This window comes from Hemicordylus capensis, chromosome 4 (genome assembly GCF_027244095.1).
Source record: "Hemicordylus capensis ecotype Gifberg chromosome 4, rHemCap1.1.pri, whole genome shotgun sequence".
Classification (NCBI taxonomy): Eukaryota; Metazoa; Chordata; class Lepidosauria; order Squamata; family Cordylidae; genus Hemicordylus; species Hemicordylus capensis.
The window spans coordinates 123,435,963-123,454,816 of NC_069660.1; the positions used below are offsets into that span (position 1 = coordinate 123,435,963).

General features: G+C 46.6%; 1 protein-coding gene and 1 long non-coding RNA gene across 7 annotated transcripts; one reads left to right on the forward strand and one right to left on the reverse strand.

Annotated features, from left to right (window-relative positions):
- Positions 1-3,599: 3,599 nt before the first annotated feature.
- On the reverse strand, positions 3,600-12,765 carry BARHL2 (BarH like homeobox 2). 5 transcript variants are annotated; one of them, XM_053250930.1, is made up of 4 exons: positions 12,697-12,765; positions 9,244-9,941; positions 7,143-7,368; positions 3,600-4,706 (listed from the first exon to the last, which is right to left on the reverse strand). In XM_053250930.1, the coding sequence occupies exons 2-4, from the start codon at positions 9,842-9,844 to the stop codon at positions 4,394-4,396; spliced, it is 1,140 nt and encodes a 379-aa protein (XP_053106905.1). In that variant the 5' UTR covers positions 9,845-9,941; positions 12,697-12,765; the 3' UTR covers positions 3,600-4,393. The 5 variants fall into 5 exon arrangements, with proteins under 5 accessions (XP_053106905.1, XP_053106906.1, XP_053106904.1 ...); XM_053250931.1 differs by lacking the exon at positions 12,697-12,765 and adding an exon at positions 10,508-10,694 and having other exon boundaries at positions 9,244-9,791; XM_053250929.1 differs by lacking the exon at positions 12,697-12,765 and adding an exon at positions 10,508-10,694.
- A 323-nt stretch (positions 12,766-13,088) lies between these two features.
- LOC128325294 (uncharacterized) lies at positions 13,089-18,377 on the forward strand. 2 transcript variants are annotated; one of them, XR_008307353.1, is made up of 3 exons: positions 13,089-16,752; positions 16,940-17,106; positions 17,816-18,377. It is a non-coding gene; the product is annotated as an uncharacterized LOC128325294 (long non-coding RNA). The 2 variants fall into 2 exon arrangements; XR_008307352.1 differs by having other exon boundaries at positions 13,089-13,902; positions 14,456-16,752; positions 16,940-18,377.
- Positions 18,378-18,854: the final 477 nt, after the last annotated feature.

Consider the following 18,854-nt stretch of genomic DNA (forward strand, 5'->3'; position numbering starts at 1 on the left):
TCGACATTCTCGGGGAGGGGGTCTGGATTTCGCCTGCTGAGAAATTAGGGGAGAGGCTGTCAAAGGGAAAAGGAAGCATTTAACTGGAGGGTTGTGGGGAACTGTGATCAAGGGGAGCTCAGGGAACAGGCTCGGTGGCGAAATCCACCGTCTTGTGGCCCCAGTGGAAATTCAGAGATGCTCTGCGAGGAGAGAAAGTTATTTAAATGTTCATCCTGGGAGAGTGAAACCCAAAATATAGCGCTTCCGGACTAGGGGAAGGGTGGATTTGGGGGAATCCATTATGGCAGAGCAGTCTCAGGTCCTTTGCTACCTCTTTTGATAATCATGCCAGTCCTTCCGAGGGAGCTTGTTAACCAAAAAAGGGAAACAGACAGAGAGAGAGAGAACAACTCGCAGGATTTTTTTTTTTTTTTTTTTTGGTCCTGCTTGAGTGCATTTAAATGAGCGCGCATCTGTAGCTTTTTAAACATTGAACGAGCCCTTTCTTCCAAGGAAAGCCTCTTTTAATTAGCTTTAGAAGCCAGCAAAGGCGTCTAATGAAGTAGGTTTATTTAGCTTGTTCATAATTTAAGTGAGAAGCAATCAAAATTGTTTATCAGCAAAGTGAAGCATTCAGATTTCACCGCAGGCACGGATGTGCTAGAGAGAGAGAGAGGACACAGTGTTGGTTTTCCAAAAACGCTCCTATACAGTTAAACAGTCCTCTTTTTCTAAAGTGTCAAGTTGAAAATATATATTTAGAAAATCCCTATTCTTGGTCTCCCCCCCTCCCCACAAAATATCCTAATTTGAAGACACTTCATGTATTTTTAAAAAAATGTTTCGTTTATCTTCTCCTTTCTAACAGTCTTGATTTTTTAAAAAAAACGCCTTTATTTTAACTCTGTTGTTCGACTTGGGGGTTGAAGAAAATGTTCCCCAAAAGTTAGAGATGTGGGGGCAGAAGGCGTTGAATGCTGGATTGTCTCAATACGGTTTGAAACAGCTTGGCAGCTTCCGGAGAAAAGTGCAATATTTTCCAATGACTGACTACAACCTCTCTGTTCTGTTTATTAAGAAAAACATATAAAATGCATTCAGAGGCCATACTGAGACTTTTCTGCCTCAATATTATTATTATTATTTTTTAAGGATCGGTGGTGTTAGTTTTTATCTTTGCTCCTTCCTCCCGATGTTAAGTGGCAGTTGATTGAAACTTAATGAAGATGTAGATTTGTCATTAGTATGGAGAATCGGTTTGTCATTCGGGGGCCAACCGAATAATTCACGAATTATTCTGAATTGTGTGGCTATTTTTAAAATAAACAAGTTTTCGTATTATCTGAATTCAAAGTTTTGGAAACTCATCCTTACGAGTCTCCTGAACACTGCGACTATCACCTTCATTTATGTCATCTGAAAGCAAAGGATTTCGAAAAAAATAAAGTAAAATAAATAACGATGGGCAAGATCCGGCCAGAATTATGTCATGGGCGTTAAACAAAAACTTAAATCAGAAACTTAGAACTGCTTCACTTGAGCATCTCTAGGATTGGCTCGTGTCGTTTTCTCTTTTGTAAATGTGCTTGGTCAGTGGTGGATCTCAGCATTTACCCACCGAAAGATTAACTGGGGGGGGGGGGAGAGGAGGGAATAAACGGGTCGAGGGCAATATAGACCATTAGCCACTTGATCCAGAGGACACGGGTGGGTGGATAGGGTTGGAATCATTGTTATTATTTATATCTGAGCCCTAATTAGCACGGGAGGCGAGGAGGGGGCTGGGGTCGTGGAGCAAGGGCTGCTCTGTGTATAATTTCGTCGCCCACAGCTCAGGCGCCGGGTAATTGTCAGGGTCCGCTGTGACAAGAGCCGAAAATGAGGTGGGCGTTTCCGGGCCCTTTTGTGATAAGGCGGCCAAGGTCAAGATGGTTTTTAAGGCGAATTTATTAGTAGAAAGTGTGTGTGTGTGTGTGTGTGTGTGTGTGTGTGTGTGTGTGTGTGTGTGTGTGTGTGTGTCGGGGGGGATCAGCAAACCGTTCTCTAATTAGCAACGTCCCAATAAAATGTGCCCCCAGGCTTTCCTAGCCCCCACCCCATGCCATCACCTCGCACTCGCCCTCCTCCCCGCTCTTCCTTCCTTCAGAGAAGAAACCCACACAAGCCAAGAGAGCCAACCACAAACCTCAGAGGAGGCGATCATATTGGGTCGGCGTTATGAATGTTTTATAGGTAATTGCTGTATATCTTTCTAATTTTTAAAGAGGAGGGGAGGGGGAGGGGGAGGGGGGAAGAGAGAGATTGAATTCGCTCTTCCTTCCAAGGATGGGGAGGTTGATGGCTCAACCGGCTGATCCGGATTGGCGGGGGGTGGGGGAAGTGGTAGGCAGCCCCCACTACGGCCAAGCAGCCAAAGGAGGGGATGGGAGGGCGGGGGGGGGGGGGAGAACGCACCGCTTGCAGCTTTTTCAATCCGTTTCTTCCACCACCAGCACCCCACTGTCCTTTGGCCTCTGTCTCGCCGCCTTCAAAAACCAGAGCTCAACGATTTAAAAGTTTCCAATTCGCGATTTTCAAGAAGGGTTGAAATCTGAAGCAAGAGCTTTATTATTATTATTTCTTGCACAGTCAGGCAGGTGTTATTGACTAGTTTGTTTTATCCAGACATCGAGTCCATTTATTATTATTATTATTATTATTATTATTATTATTATTATTATTATTTTGGTTTTTTGTTTTGTTATTAAATTATATTTTATTTTATTTTACCATCATCATCACCACCACCACCACCATTACTACTACTACTACTAGAAAAATCTAAGGGAGAGAAAAGAACCCGCAGGGGGAAAAGATCAAAGATCTTGAGGTCCCTGGGCTCGCCCCCCTTCTCCCCCCGCCCCGGCTGTGGATCGGATTGGATTTTGTGGTCTCCCGCCCGCTTTCGTGTTGCTAATTGACACCCTTGAGCGTCTCCCGCTTCCTGTCTGTCCTCCACGTTTTTCCCGAACGCTGCTGCGGCCTCGAAACAGCTGCCAGGCTGGCAGACCACATTCTGGTTTCCCAGACATCCGGCCACCTTTAGCAAACCATGCAAGTTCTCTCCCCGATCTACCTCTTAAATATTCAGCAACGGGATAATAAATTTTAAAAAGAAGGAGAAAAGGAAATGCACACACCAGAAGAGGCAGAAAAGTATCATCAAAGAGGCATGGCTAATTATCAAAGCGGAGAACACATAATAATATCTCCTTTAAAAAAAATATGTCATTAGTTCCTCCAGGACACACCTCTTTAAAAACGCGTCCCCAAACAAACCCTAACTCCCCTTCCCTGATTTTTGCCTTCGCCTGCTGTTTCCCAAACTCACACTTTTTGCCGACTTTCAAAAAGATGTTAATTTTTTTAATCAAAGGACCAACTAAACAGCCTTTTTTCTTTCTTTTAGGGACTAAAACTTGGAAGTTGTTTTCTTTTTAGCACCAACATACACACTCACACGCACACACAGAGCCGTACCCATGTTACATTGGGTATTATTAAAATCCCCAGTGTATTACCCAAGAAAATTAGCTTGCTTGGATCTGCACATTTGTTTAAAAAAAGATAGAGTTTATTTTTTCCCTTCACTTTGCCATTTTCAGTCATCAAAAAATCTATATAATTATTTTGTCATCTAAGCATTTATTTTACTGAATCAAAAAAAAAACATATGGGGAAAAGAGAGAGGAGAGGGGAAGAAATCTTTTTTGTTTGTTCCTTTGTTGTTTTTTTGTAACTAATGTATATAAGTGACCTTTTTTTTGGACAACATATAATAAATATGATATATCACTTCGCACACCAGCCTGTTCAAAATGTACATTATATATATATATTTATATTATATATATATTTATAGATATTTATTTATAGAATACGGAGCATGCCACTTTTCAGTAAGAAAAAAGGTCATGAGAATTCAGTGCAAACTTCTCCGTTCCCTCCACCCACTCACCCAATCCCACCTCCTCGTCTTCTGAGATCTGTGTTGGGGGGAAGGGGTGTGTTCCCCCCCCCCTCCTTTGTGTCACTCAAGAGTCTTGGCTGGGTCTGGCTGGGTCTCTCAATCTCTTTCCTCTTCTCTCTCTCTCTCTCTCTACTAGCGTCGCCTGGCCACCCCCTCCTCGAAGAAAGGGTTAGGGTGCCGGGCTGGATGTGAAGTCTCACTTACTGGTTCCAGAGGCCCTGCACTCTGAGCAGATCGGCTCCTTTGGCAGCTTGGAGAACCTCTCTCGGTCTTCTGCCCGCCCCCCTCACTCGCCTTGGCTCCTTCCTTGGTTGGTTGTTGCTGTTTAAGTGGGGGGGGGGAGTGAGGGGGAGTCTGTTGGCTGGACTACGGGAGCACGGGAGAGGGAGGCAAAGGGCCCTTTCACCGCGGGTGGGGGGTCCCCGGGATGGGGTTGGATAAGGGGTTGAGGGCCGGCTGCCCCCCGGGGCCAAGGCCGTGGATCAGCACCCGGGGGACCAGAGGTCGCTGGAGCTGGGGATGAGGCGCAGGAGGAGTCCGGTACATACTACTGTACATGGCCGCGGCCGCCGCGGCTGCTGTGGTGCTGTCCATGCTGCCCAGCAGGCTCGGGTGGTAGAAATAGGGCGACGGGAACATCCTCTGCAGTGCCGAATAATTCCCAGCTTCGGCCAGCAGCTCCAGCCCCACGGCCGTCTGCCGCTTCCACTTGGTCCTGCAAGAGATGGAGAGGAGACGCCGCTAGGCTGGGCCCAAAGAGGGGGTGGACACAGGAGGCTGGGGGGAGGGGATCAGAGGACCCCCCCCTCCTCAAAGGCCCTCCTCTTCTCACAGGAGCAGAATCAAAGGGCCACTTTTGCTCGGCCTAACCTCGTGTTTATTTATTTCCATTTTTTTTCAAAAAAGATCCTTCCCTAAGGACGACAGAAACTCTGAGAGCAGCATCCAAAGTCTAAGTTGTAAAGCGCTTGGGACTCAAAAGGGGGTTGTAAGATTATGAATGTGACACAATAACTACAGAACAGATGGAACATTAGGTTCCTCAGTCACCAACTCTAAGGCAGTTCCTCGCTTCCAGTTCTAACCCACCCTATCTCCTAGGCTGAGGGCAAATGATAACCCTTGGAAATCTCCCGCTTCAAATCCTTTTCTATACATACAGATTCAAATATGCAATTCAAATGTCACTCATGGTCATACCAGGACTCTTTTTCATATAAATGCTCATTCTTACTACATCACAAATTTAAAACCAATAAGTAGAATACCCCTACACTTCTCCAAATTTATTTATGGAGAGTGGAGGAATAACTCTTAAAAAAAAAAAACAACCTCACACATAGTCATAATCTACTTGCAGGTTATAAATCAAGACAATTCCTTTATATATATACACACACACACACACACACACCCCATTATTTTTAGATTTCAGGTTCTTGATATTATTAGGGGTGAGAAAGTACTATGTTGCGTTTTTGTTGTGTCTGCCAATAGCAAAAGTCAGCTGAGATCGATTGCATGATTCTAAATTCGAAAGAATTCCGAATCCTGACAATTTACAATCAAAAATTCAAATAGGAAAAACATTGGGGAAGGGTTATTTTGCTTCTGTGGGAAAACACAGTAAAGATCACCAACTGGAAGAGAAGTGGGACAATTTGGTAGAACATTTCCGCAGACATGGATCATCCTCTGCTAGCACACACACGCACATAAATAATATGGCCACCTATGTAAGTTGTACTCTTTAGCAAGTAAATGAGTTTAGAATTATGTAAGATGAAAATATAGAGCCTCATTCTAGGTGTTCATTCATGTCTCTCTTTGGAGAAACCTCACTACTCTGTGCGAGTCCGGTGGATCCTGGACACACACACGCAGAGAGAGAGAGACACACACCCCAGCAATTGCAGCCAAATTAATAAACATGGCGCTCCTGTTTAGATTGGCGGCAAATGACACTAATGTTTTCCGACAGAATTAGGGTGGCTGCAACCGTATGTAATGAGACAGAAAATTATGGCAAAGATGACAACTGGACGCGGTTTTCCAAGCCTAGTCATCATCTGCGATAAACTAGAAATCGCTTTCCGCTCTCGTCTCAATGCGTTTGTTGCTGCCTCGACGCGGTTTGTTGTTGTTTACTTCTTTTAAAAAAAAACACCCGTTCACTTCTTAAGTTTCCTTCCTCTTAAGCGTGCGTATGCGCAGAGATGCGGTTGCTGAGGAGTAACCAGCGAGAACACGCTGGCAAAAGCATCCCTTTCCTAGTGGGTTAGAGAGGCGCGCCAAGGACAGAATTAGAAAGGGGGGGAGGTTGGCGGGTGGGGGGGGAGGGAAACGAGGGGACCGGCCAGGAAACCTCGGGGGTAGAATCGGACCGCCAAAGCAGCCCTGGGTGGATCTGTCCACTTCGAGTTTGCCTGCCTTATTAATTAGCCCATTTTGGCTTTCCTAGTAAATCTCTAGTCCATGATTGACAACTTCATCCTTCTACGGCCTTTATTTTGAGAGCTGGAGTGGGGTTGCTTAAGGTTCAGCTCTATCACGTCCACGCACGGCGAGCGTGGGGGCGAGGGGGGGAAGTCCTAGGCATTTAGGAAAGAAGAGGGGCAATCCTGGCACAGTTTTGACCCACAGGTAAAGAAAAGAACTCTCTTAATTTGGATGAGGAGGGGAGCACCGAACTATCCCCCTACTACAAATGTGTTCAGATACCACTTTCTGCGATCTCTAGAAAGACCATGGAGTCCTTCTGGAGTCAGAGGTTGGAAGATGGCAGACGTTCCGTTTAAGGCTGCTATCCTAGGCACACTTATTTCGGAGTAAGTCCCCTTGAGCACAGTGGGACTGACATCCGTGGAAACATGCCCAGGATAGGGCCACTGCGTTGCAATGGCTTGGAAGTAGGACTCAGTGACACCAGTGAGTCTTACTTGTGAGTCAGCGTTGTTAGGAGCAGGATATAAATTTCCTTCCTTCCTTCCCTAATATTGCTGAATTCAGACATATTGAGGGAGAGAAGGTTTTGGGGTGTGTGTGTGTGTGTGTGTGTTTTGTGGGGGTTTTTAGGGGGAAGGGAAGAACTGTCAACAGAGATCCGGCATCGACACCTCTCCGCGGTGCTTGCCCTACCCGCCTCCCCTACCTCCGGTTTTGGTACCAGGTCTTGACCTGGGTGTCGGTCAAGTTGAGCGCGGCTGCCAGGTCCATGCGGTCTTGTACGCTCAGGTACTTTTGCCTCTCGAAGCTCCTCTCTAGCTGGTTGAGCTGATGGTCCGAGAAGGCCGTTCGCGCCTTGCGGGGCTTCTTCGCTCGCACCGGTGGGCTATCCCGGCTACTTGTAATCTCACGATCTCCTTCTTCTTTTGTCCCTACGAACAAGTCACAAACTCGGGTTTAGTGCTGAGAGGGAAACCACAGAGGCCAGAGACTGGGGTTGCGAAAGCAAGACGCATCGCCAAGCCTGACTTGGGGCTAAAGTCAGGGCCAGGAGTTGGTTGGGTCAAAGAAAGTGATTGCTTCTCAAAAGGACTTATGATTAATTGGCTACGTTGGCTGCCCCCACCCCCACAACCACTCAGATTAGTAAAGGAAACTGGCCCCAGTTGTGAACTGAACACACCAGCTCGGTGTGACCAGGAGGGGAGCACACGGATTTCCCAAGGGCAGGGATTTGTCTGCTCGCCCAGCTTCCAAATAACCCTCTTGCTGGATATTCCTCGAGCTCCCTCCCTCCATCCATCCCGCCGTTTCTAAATCCATATTTTTGCCCCTTTCCAAGAGCACTTGGGAAACTATTACTATAAAGCCAAGATATCGACAATGCTTTGCCAGAACTCTGTCACCCAGAGCACAAAGTTGGACAGGACTCGGCCAACAGCAGGGAACTGCGCAAAGATTTGTGGATTGGATTTGTCATCATCTTTGGGTTTTATTTTAGTTAAGATGTATTTATTTGTTGGTGGCGAAATGTTAGGAAATCAATACTCAATTCATCTATGTTTGTACTAAGGTGTGTTTCCCCCCCACCCACCCTCTCCCTCTCCTCTCCCTCTCCCTCTCTCTCTGCTCTCCTTGATCTTCCCTGCAGGAAGAACAATAATCTCTCTAATTGACCCACTGGGGAGGTTGGTGCACCAACTAACCAACAAAAAAAATTGTTAGACGAGGCTGTACATCTGTTTTTGGACACTCTTATGCTAATGCTAAAATAGCAAAATGAATAGCATACTAGAGTGCCCTTCTATTAGCCACTGCAAAATATCTGAAGGCTGCAAAATTAGCAAAATGTGTCCGCTCTTACCTCCCGTTTCAAAGGCGCCTTCCCAGATAAATGGGATTCCCTTGGCATTAGATGCTTTTTTTTTCAGCGACCGGCAGAATGTAACGCATACACATCCTTGTATGTTTTAATTTAAGAAAGTGTACATTTATTTATAAACCCACAAAAAGCAGCAGCATAAACTGCCCAGTGATATTGATTCAAAAGGGCTAGTTTTTAGATAGATAGATAGATAGATAGATAGATAGATAGATAGATAGATAGTTAGTTCCAATTTTAGTATATGTGCTGCCGAAGCGAGCACATATATATATAGGGCTCCCAACCTAATCAACCAGATTTTGGATATTTTTTTAAAAATCCCTTACTTTCTTTAAATCCTCTCGGAAATTTGGCTTATTAATGGTTGCTAAACCTCTGCTACCGGTGTTTAGAAAACATGCAGACGTCTGGCATTTTAAAATGCATATTTGCATTTTAAAACATTAAGTACATTGTTGTTGGCATGTTGTGATTGAAGAACACACCTTCAGATAATTTTCTTACACAACCATCAACTATTTCTTTTTAAAAGTGTACGACCTTAGTATGGAGAAAAATAAATGTTAACTAAAATATAATATTTCTTTTTAAAAAAAATATGTGTAAAATAAGAGTTTAGAAACGCTATGTTTTGTTTTGTTTTGTTTTAAATGTGGAAGTACTTTTTGGTTTCTGACTGAGCTTATTTTATTTTTCGACGTTTCTGAAATGTCTCTTCATCACTTCATCTGCTCATATTAATGCCCTAAATCTGCATTAAGATTTGAGAGCAATTTAATCCAACATGGACCATGGGAGGGAGGTTTGTTAGGACATGGAACCTTAATCAACTGCTTGAGGAAACATGGAACGTTGGAAACACAAACAATGGAACGTTGGGAACGTTCGAAGCCGCGCGTGCAAGACGCACGGTCACACTCACCGTGGCATTTCAGCTCATTCTGGGAGTCGTCGCGTTTGTCTAGTTTGGTTTTGCTGTCGTCCTGCTCGAGTTTTGGCCTGAAGCTTTCGTTCGTCGCGTTGTTCTCTTGTTTGGGGGTGTGATGCGGGGAAGAGACGGTGGTGCTGTAAGGTGCACACGCCGCCAGCGGTTTGCTGTCTCCCAAAATGTCTTTAATTAGAAAAGAAGAAGTGGAAGTCCTGGGGGCAGAACTGCCCGAACCCAACTGCTGCAGCTGCTGCTGTTGTTGCTGCTGTTGCTGGGGCGATTGTTGCAAACTTTGTTGTGACTGCTGCTGCTGCGGATGTTGGCTGTGATGAAGGTGGTGATGCTGTGGAGGGAGACCGTCTTGCGCCAGATGCTGTTCGGAGTGCTCCGTGGTGACCGAGATGGGCGAAGAAGGAGCCGTCCCTACCGTGTCTATTTCCGAGCATGGAGATGGGGTGGCCTGGCTGCGAAAATCTGCTGCCCTGGCGGCCTCGCCGTGGGCCGCCCGAAAGTCTCCGTTCATCATGCCCGGGCTGCTGGACCTGGGGTTAGACAAAATCGTGTCTATTCCAAAACTGGAGCTAGATCCTTCCATGGTGGCCGTTCAAAGAGGCGCCTTCATCCCCCAGTCCTCCCAACACGGTCTTTGCGCGGACAACAAGGGTGGTGGCGCGCACGGAGAGAGAGAATGTCTGGAAGATCGAGCGATACACCGATTTAAAAACAAGCAGGCGGCCAAGCCGGATCAATAATGGATGGAACGGAGAGCCCCAAGGAACGAGTGTCTTAGCTCAAAATCATAAACGGGGAAGGGGAGGGATTGCGTTGGGAAACCCGTGGATGGTGACAAGAAACAAAAGCGAGAGAGAAATGGAAGCAACTCAAGCCAGAGGAAAGAGAAAGGGAAGGAAGTTGGGAAAGAAATCTGGAGCAACGCGCGAGATCAGCACCTCCTGGAGGCGCCGGGGTTTCTCCCACCCCCTTCGCGCCACACGCTTCCCCACAAGCTCTCCCACAGCCTGGCACACGTGCTTGGCTTATTGTTCAGGAAGCGCGGGTGGAGCGTGGCCACGACTGTCGGGGTAGAGTAGACTGCATCGCCTGGCGGCTGGGCGGGAAGGTGCCAAGGGAGGCGGAAAGCGCAAAGTGCAGAAAGAAGAAGAAGAAGAAGGAGAAGGATGCGGAAGGCTGGTGCGGATGCGGATCATGCGCTCGCCAACGCCGGCGTGGCTGCCTGATGCGGCGCCCGATCACCCACCGTAAGCCTCTTGCCCCCTCTCTCTTTCTCTCGCTCTCTCGCCTGCGCCCAGGAGTTATTGAACTTTCTTGGAAAGTTGAGGCGTGGTGCAGAGGAGGAGGAGGAGGAGGAGGAGGAGACGCAAAGCCTCGGCCACTGCCTGCCTCTTCCTAGCGCAAGCCGGCTCCTCTCGGGTTCCTGCGACTCATCTCGTGACGTCACGGCCATTGCCAGCCTCCCGCTTTCAGTTTATTATAAACCCTCTTTAGGGTTTGGACTCCTTCCCCCCCCCTTTTCTTTCTTTCTCCCCCCCCCTTTTTTTTTGCTTTCCCCCCCTTTTGGTCCGCCGTAGAATAAAAGCCCCCCTATTGGTGCCCACAATAGCCGAACCTGACGTTCAGCAGCTGGCAGCCAATAAGAGTTAAGAAAGCCTGGGGAAGGTGGGGGGGAGGGGCGGGGAAGGACAAGGGACCTTGTCAATTTCAGAACTGGGACTGTTCTTTTTTAGAAACTGCAGGATTCCTCTCTGCCTCCTTCCCCCTCCCTGCCTCCCTCCCTCCCTGCCTCCCGCCCTCTCCTTCTCAAGTTGTATATCCGAATATAAATTGTTAATTATTATCACCACTAGCACGCCAATAACAATCATTAAGCCTGGCAGGATATTAGAAAGAAAGAAAGAAAGAAAGAAAGAAAGAAAGAAAGAAAGAAAGAAAGAAAGAAAGAAAGAAAGCCATTTAAAGAGGTGAGAGAGAACAGTTATAGTTATTTGGGGGGCCAGCTTTCGGAATTTGGTGGGGTAAGATCTCACCTGCCCCAGATATTTACTGTAAATCAAGAGAATACATTACAAGAGCGAAACGAGCATCCTTACAGAGTATCCACGCATTCAAAGTGTGTGGGGGTGGGTGGGGGACTCAGCTTTCCAGGGATTTAGTGCTGTCTTCCCAACCCTTCCCCCTCCGCGTTTTCTTTGTCTGGGAGACAGGTGAGTAGGTTCTTACACACCATTTCTGGATGCTAGGGACCGATCTGACTTTATTGACTAGGCGAGAGTGGCGTGCGGTGAAATTTCCGTTCGGAGATGGGGGGCGGGTCGGTTCTCCATGGGGCAGGGGATGGAAATGGAACCTCGCCAGGAAAGCGAGGAGAAAGAAACAGGACAGGAAGATGTCCACTTAGCCCCTGCATATTTGAGAATCTGGAATAGGTTCTGACTGGTGGTGGTTGCACCAAAGCAAATGCTAAGATGTGGGGGGTTCACTCCTCCGCGCCCACCTGCACTCAGCGGGTTGGTTGGAATCCATCGGCTGTGTGTGTGTGTGTGTGTGTGTGTGTGTGTGTGTGTGTGTGTTTCCCCTTCTCTACCCTCTTCTTGCTTGCTCTGCTCTGCTGTCCCTTGTTTCAAGCGCCTCTGGTTTGGAACCGGAACAATTACTGCCGATCCGCCTGGGACTCGGGAGAAAATTATTCCACTGGCTCTTCGGAGGGTATCAACTTGTGTTAATTTCTCTAGGACGACACGACTCCAACCTGTCTCTTGTTGAATGTCAGAGTAATAGGAAGTGCCAGTGACAAGACGACGTATTACTCCTGATTAAGTACCGTGTCAACCTAATTAGCAGAGTAATTATAAGGTGCTAATGAATGATTCAAAGTTCGGCGAGTTACATTTTACTCCGAATTGCCATTTTTAAAGGAGCCAGTGAATCGAAGGTAAATTGGCTGCTATGGCAAGGAAAGATCTCCCTCCCACCCCCATCCCCCCCATACACCCCACACACGCATATTCAAAGTGCAGGGGCTTTCCTCAGCCATTCCAATCTTTTTTTAGAAGCAAGCAAAATTAGATAGATAGATAGATAGATAGATAGATAGATAGATAGATAGATAGATAGGGCACACACACCTCCTTCTTTCAAAATTGAGAGCAATGTAATTTGCAGGGGTGATGATGGGATAAGAGGCAGAGACGCAGAGATGCACGGTGGGCCTTTCTGAATCCATCTCTGCGGATGCATCCTGAAAGGCTGCAGAAGATTATTTGCTTTCTGTAGATATTTAAAGATCTGGGAAGCCGGCAATTGATAGGATAACAAGGCAGGCCAGTGTCAAACACGGCTTTACTGTCCGCTACAAAAAAACAAAAACAAAACACCGAAAGCCCATCCTAAGCCTAAACAAGACAAATCCGAGAAGGAAGCCTCATGTACCTGAATCAGGTCTCTCGCCTACGTCGGGACAGGTGTCTGCGGAGGGCGTGCTTGTTTCCTGGTGCCAAGGAGGGTGACTTTTAACCGCCAAATGAAAGCCCCTTCCGTTTTGTTTGGTTGCCCCCACCGCTACAAGCCCCCCGCTCCGTCTCCCTGCACCCCCCACCCCACCCACGACAATCTCCTATCACAGGTCAAGCTGGGAATCGCTTGTAGTTATTGATGAATTGCTGGGTGAGGCAGAAGGCAGCCGTAAAGGTCGGCATGGCGTTCCCTCCAGTGATCTTTTCTTTCACCAAAGAAATTCCTGCGTAAAATCGAAGGCGATCGGCGTTAAAATGCGCAAAAAAAAAAAAAAAAAAAAAAGATGGAGGCCAGGGGAAAGGCGGGGAGGTGGGGTGGGGAAAGAGAGTTTTAGTTCTGTAATAAGACTGCAGATCTTTTTGCTGTAGTACGATTTCAATCGCTGAAAGGAATGCCAATAGATCAGACTCATCACCTTGTTGGTATCCATTATAGACACATTTCCCTCTATACTGTCAAGCAAGGAATACTTTGTTGGACTCTTCTGAAACAGCAGCATTTCAGATAAGAATGCTCGGAAGTCAGTCTCGTGGGTTTCAGTAGCGCTTTCCCATAATATACGCTTGAGATTACAGGATCTTTTGGATGTTCCACTGAAATCACCAGTTTCTCGTGTGTAGGATCGGGGCACAAAGTTGGTGGTGGATTGTTTTCTCAGGGGAGAACCTCTTAACATAGTACAGCCTCCTCCATCAATGTATTACAAAATAACCCTTCTCTTTAAATAATTCAGTTTCGATTGTTGGGTTAGTTTTTTTGTTTCTGAGTGTTACGGGGCGAGGGGTTGATGGGAGACGGCAGTAGCGTTCGATGGCCAAAAATGTTATTGACTAACCATATTTCATCCCTTTGGCAAAGATGGGCGTGTGGGGGGAAATCTCCTGCAGGGTGTGGGGACGAAGAACAAGGAAGGAGACTGTATGCTGCTAACCCCGGTCAGCTGCCCAGTTTCAGACAACCTATGGAGGAGATCACTATTATCCGCTTAATATTTATCAATGACGTCTGGGCCGAATCTGATGCATTTGGGAAGTTTGAACCTCTAAAGGGCCGAACTGGGTCGTAGCAATTTCTTACATGCAAACGAGGAGGAAGAGAAACCAAGTGCCGGTGAGATTTCAGGTAACTTAAAAATGGGTTCGTACGTCTGAATTCGTTACCTGTCGGCGATGGAATTAAAGAGTATTCCTTGTTAGATTTTAAGGAAGGGTTTTTGGTTATCGTGGGGGCCGAGCCTAAATTGCATAAGGAATTGGGGGCAATAGTGTGAATGTGGGTTGTGGGGGACGAAAAGGAAAGATGAATATTATTTCTTCCAATGGGTGTGGAAGAGGGACTTTCAGAATTGCCATCCAAAAACTGTTTTTATCAATAGTTTAGAGGGATGGAGAGAGAGAGAGAGAGAGAGAGAGAGAGAGAACTAATACATACATACATACATACATACACGCCTGATTTTCCCTACAGTTGTTTGGAAATTCGAGCTCTCACAAATCAAAGTGGGGAAAAGGGAAGCGAACATGAAACTATTTAATTTCCGGACGGTTGGGATGCGATTTAATGTCGAGAGGGTTATTGCTTCTTTGTCCCTAGCAGGCTTCTTCTTTCCGTTCTGTGCGACTCTTGGTGGATTTTGCAAACCGTTTCCCGCGACCTTCTTTTCGTTTCTCTTAAGGAGCGTGTCTTGACACCACCAGCGGCCCCCTGCGCGCAAAAGAAGTTTTACGACTTGCGCAACAACTTCCATTTGCAACTCCACCAACATCAGGAACCTTCATCAATCTCTCCTCCTCCCCTCCCCGATTCCGCTTAAGGTTCAGTTAAAGCAATTATAAAAATGTGAAAACCAAAGCGAGCTAGCATTGTAACTTCTTCCATATGTCTTTCAAGGCGCCTGGGAATGGAGGTGTCTTGAGGAGCAAAAAGATCGGTTTTCTGCGTCTCCTGTTTAAACAGGTTTGGCCGTTTTCATTTTCTTTTTATCAAAAAGTGCTGCGGGTAGAAACGGCAAGCCAAACCAAGTGTTTTCACGGTAGGTTTCGAATTGGCGCGGTACCACAGAATTTCTAGTCTGAGAAGAACCGGAGAGTCAACAGGTCCGGACCCCTGGCCCAGGAGAGAGTCCTCCGCTCATCCGTTTTATCTGTCCTTCCTCGCAATTTATGATATGCTTCCCTATAGAGGTCTATAATATGCATCCGATGAAGTGAATTCATGTTGACGAAAGCTTGTGTTGTTATATATTTGTGAGTCTTTAAGGTGTCTGTCATAAGATGCTTGTTGCAGTATTTCTAAGTTTTTCTAAAACAGTGGTTCTCAAATGGTTCCTTGAAAGAAGTTAAAGAGTGTAAGAGAAAGAACGCGATTTTGGCCTAGTAGTGGCGTGGGAATGTTCCGAAGGAAGGTAGAGATGGCTCTCTATATACACATCGGTTTGCAACAAAGTTTGGGAACACACTGTCCAAAACTGCAATGGCCTATTTGTCCACTAGGCGGCGGCAATACAGGTCTCTCTTCTTTCTATTGTCTCCATAAAGCTCTTGGTCTATTACATTTATGACGAGCTATGGAAGACATACTTTTAATGATCTTTTGCTAATAGTTGGCGTCGTGCTAGTAACGAAGCAGCAACGTGCTATTGTTTTTTAATAAGTGCTTCACGGTCTCTGTAGCTTTTGAAGAAATTCTGGTAAGGCAACTTTCCCAAAAGAGAAAACAGAACCAGACCTAGTAAATAAGACAGAGGCTTAGGATCCAACCCACCAGGAAATTATCCTGATCAAGCCGCATTCTAATTAATGTACTCCTACCGTGCTGTTGTGCAGCTTTCATTCATTTCAATGGGGCTTATACAGGAGAAGAACTTTCAGGAGGATTGAGCCCTTCTAAGGCTGAAAGAGTTGATCGAGTGTTTTGCTGAATCCGAACTGAAACAAATCTGTCCTAACCACCCTTGCAACCCGATGTGGTAGCAAATCACAGTTCCTACAGGGGAACTTATCTTCTAGTCCAAACAACCAAGAGTCTTGTGGCACTTTAAAGACTAACAGATTTTAACATACACTTCCAAGGACTGAAGTCCACACTTCACCAGATGCATGAAATGTTATCCTCATTTGGTGGTGGTAGCTGTGTGTGCACGCATGTGTGTGCGCACAAATAAAATTGTAATCAGTGAGGTCAAATGGCGATGAAATACAAATACGTTTACTCTCTAGTAAATGTGGGCAGGATTGAAGCGTAAAGGGGCTATTGGATGCCCATCCACAGTCAAAACCTGAAGTCTAAAAAGTCGGTTTCATACAGTTTGAGTCTGTTCTGATTGCTAACTAGACTGACTAATGAGGGGCAGAGGATGTCCCTTACCAGGGGCAGGTGGAGATCCCTTTGTGGGTATCTGTTCTTCGTAGTGACACATTGTGATCTGGTGATGAAACAATGATCCTATCCTGAAGTGGCTCAGCTAGATGGTCTTTTTATGACGCCCCTCAACACTAATGCTACATGTTTCTAACTCAGAAGAATCCACAGGCAACTAAATGAAGAAACAAGAGGAAACCGTGCCTAAATCTGGGCAGTTCCTTTGTATCTCCTCTTTGCCAGGTTTTTAATTAAAAAGAAAGAAGCAAACCCAACCATAACTTTTTTTTTAAAAAAGAGCTGTACTCAGAATTGAGTTATCCCCAGTTCATTTGCGGTGTGCACTTTTAGTTTTGCAATCTAAAGGCTGTCTCCCTCGGGAATAAAAGTCTGGCCACACCAGATTCTGGATCCGGATTCCAGATCTCGAATATAGAGGAACGCAAACTGATAGGATACCGTGTTCAAAGGTCTCTGCTCTTTCTAACACTGTTTCTCTTTGTCCCCGACTGGCAGACTTAGGGAATGAAAGGGAGCTTTCTGCCCTCCCGTTGCCTCATGTCGCTGTTAACATCCCTCGATCGGTTCCTCGCTGACAGTAGGCGAATTATGGTAGGTATCCTACTGCTGACTGTGTATAGGATTTCCCTGAGCGCCTGATATTAGCAGCATTTGATATGTATTTAACTCCTCCCCTCTTTCTTTTCTTTTTAACTTTCTTCTTTTTAAATAGCCAAGCTCCACCTCAGTGGACGCAAGAGCTGCCTTTTAACAGCTTCTCTGCTTTGTCTCCACCCAGAAGATGCTTCTTCCGTTTCCGACTTTCAAAACCTGCCGGGTGGAGCGACAGAGCAAGTAACTGTTTGCGCCCAGACGACGAACGCATCCAGCTGAAGCGCCATTCCAGCCAACAGGACGCATTAAGGAGGGTGTATCAAATTCAGTTCCACGATGCCCTTAGAGCAGGTAGTTGTTTGGGTCTTGGCAAGGGAAGAATGAAATTGATGTAGTAGACTCTCTTTGCAATATTGCAGTGGAGTCAATAAGTGTGTTTGACAGAAATAACTAGGCCTGGCTTCTTGCCCTGCAAACAGCCCAGCTTGGGGAGAAATTTCCTTTGATGCGGGGCATAGATCAGAGAGGAAAGTGGATGCACATATATTGTCTGGAACTCCTACAATGTTCTACTGAACTCTGTGCCGAATATGGGCGAAGCCTACCCCGCACCCCCCAACTCCATAATATGTTGCTGGAAGTCTGTACCTCCCTCTTTGACGTTAGACGGCGAGGGGAGGGGAGAAGGAGATGGATGGATGGAAATCTAGACCATCTGTAGAGGTGCCACTCAAAAAAAGAAAAAAAAGGAAAGGGAAAAGGAGGTGGAGTGGGGGAAGGAGGGAGGATTCTTTCTCCAATGTTAATTAACAAGCAACTAATTAAAACGGCACTTTGAGCGCTAATCAATCGCTTTATTAAGCCGGGAGTAGTAACTGGAACAAATTGAATGCTACCAGTTAGCGTATCATGCTATTGAGCTGCAAGGGTCGATGAAAGGACGAGGGACTGGAGGGTGAGCCGATCGATCCTCGCCCCATTGGTGTTGACCGAGGTCAGCCAGATACATCGAGGTGGGCAGGACCTCTCTCCTGACTCCTTCACCTCTCCTTCTTGGTAGTCGGGGAAGCGTCAGAGAGCAGCGTAGCTTGCACACTGGGATTCTCATCCAAAGCCTAGTCCTCCTCCCAGCGCGCTAACTCCCAACCCAACCGGCACGAAACCGAAGGCGGTGGCCACATTGATTTCGAGTCGACGAGATCAAGAGTGTGAAGGACAAATCATCGTCCGATTAACAATAAGGGGAGTTCCTGATCGACCGAACTCAAGCAGAGTTTTATCATCGATTTTAAATGGGATCGCGAAGAACAATAATCCTGGACCTCGAGGAGGAAAAAGAAGGACCCCAACGGAAACTGAAACATATCACCACCCCTGTCAGTCACACAACTCATGACGATCAGCGTTTCTGCTGCGAAGCATTGAAGATGGGGAAACCTCCGACTGACTCCGGCTCTCGAAACAGCTACTGAGCCCCCAGACCTTCCCAGTCTCTTTCCTTCGGTTTTGTCTACACACCGCTACAGACCCGTGGGAAGGCTGCTGGAAATGGGCGGGACTAGTAGGAGAAAGAGAAACACTTTTCAGGTCCCATTGCGCTGATCTGATTTGTCTCTGGTGAAACAGGGGGCGTTGGGTTGGGTTGGGTTGGGTTGTACACTGTCCAGGTTCTTCTCTATGGGGCCCGACCCCGGGGAATATTTACGAAAGCAAGTCCCACAAAGTTCAATGGGACTTCCTTCCGAGTAAATGTCACTATGAGTAGAGGGACTTACTTTAACTCTCTGTAAACATGGGAGGCCCACAAGGTCTGGAGGAAGAGGAGGCTAGCTGCCCTCTGCCTCATTCTGTCTCTCGCCTGCTTCTCCAGAGGCACAGTACATTTAGGGGCCTTATACAGAAATCTGTGGGGCAGCCCCATCATCACTGGGCCATTGTGGGGGGAAAAACCATGAGGATGAGGTAAGAGGGAATGCCCATCGGAAACTGGGAGGGAAAACATCTCAATGAGGAGCTCATCAAGACCGTCCATCCTGGATCTACTGCATTTTCCCATGGTGCTTTGGGGTCATCAAGCCTTCTGTCCTTAGCGGAGGGAC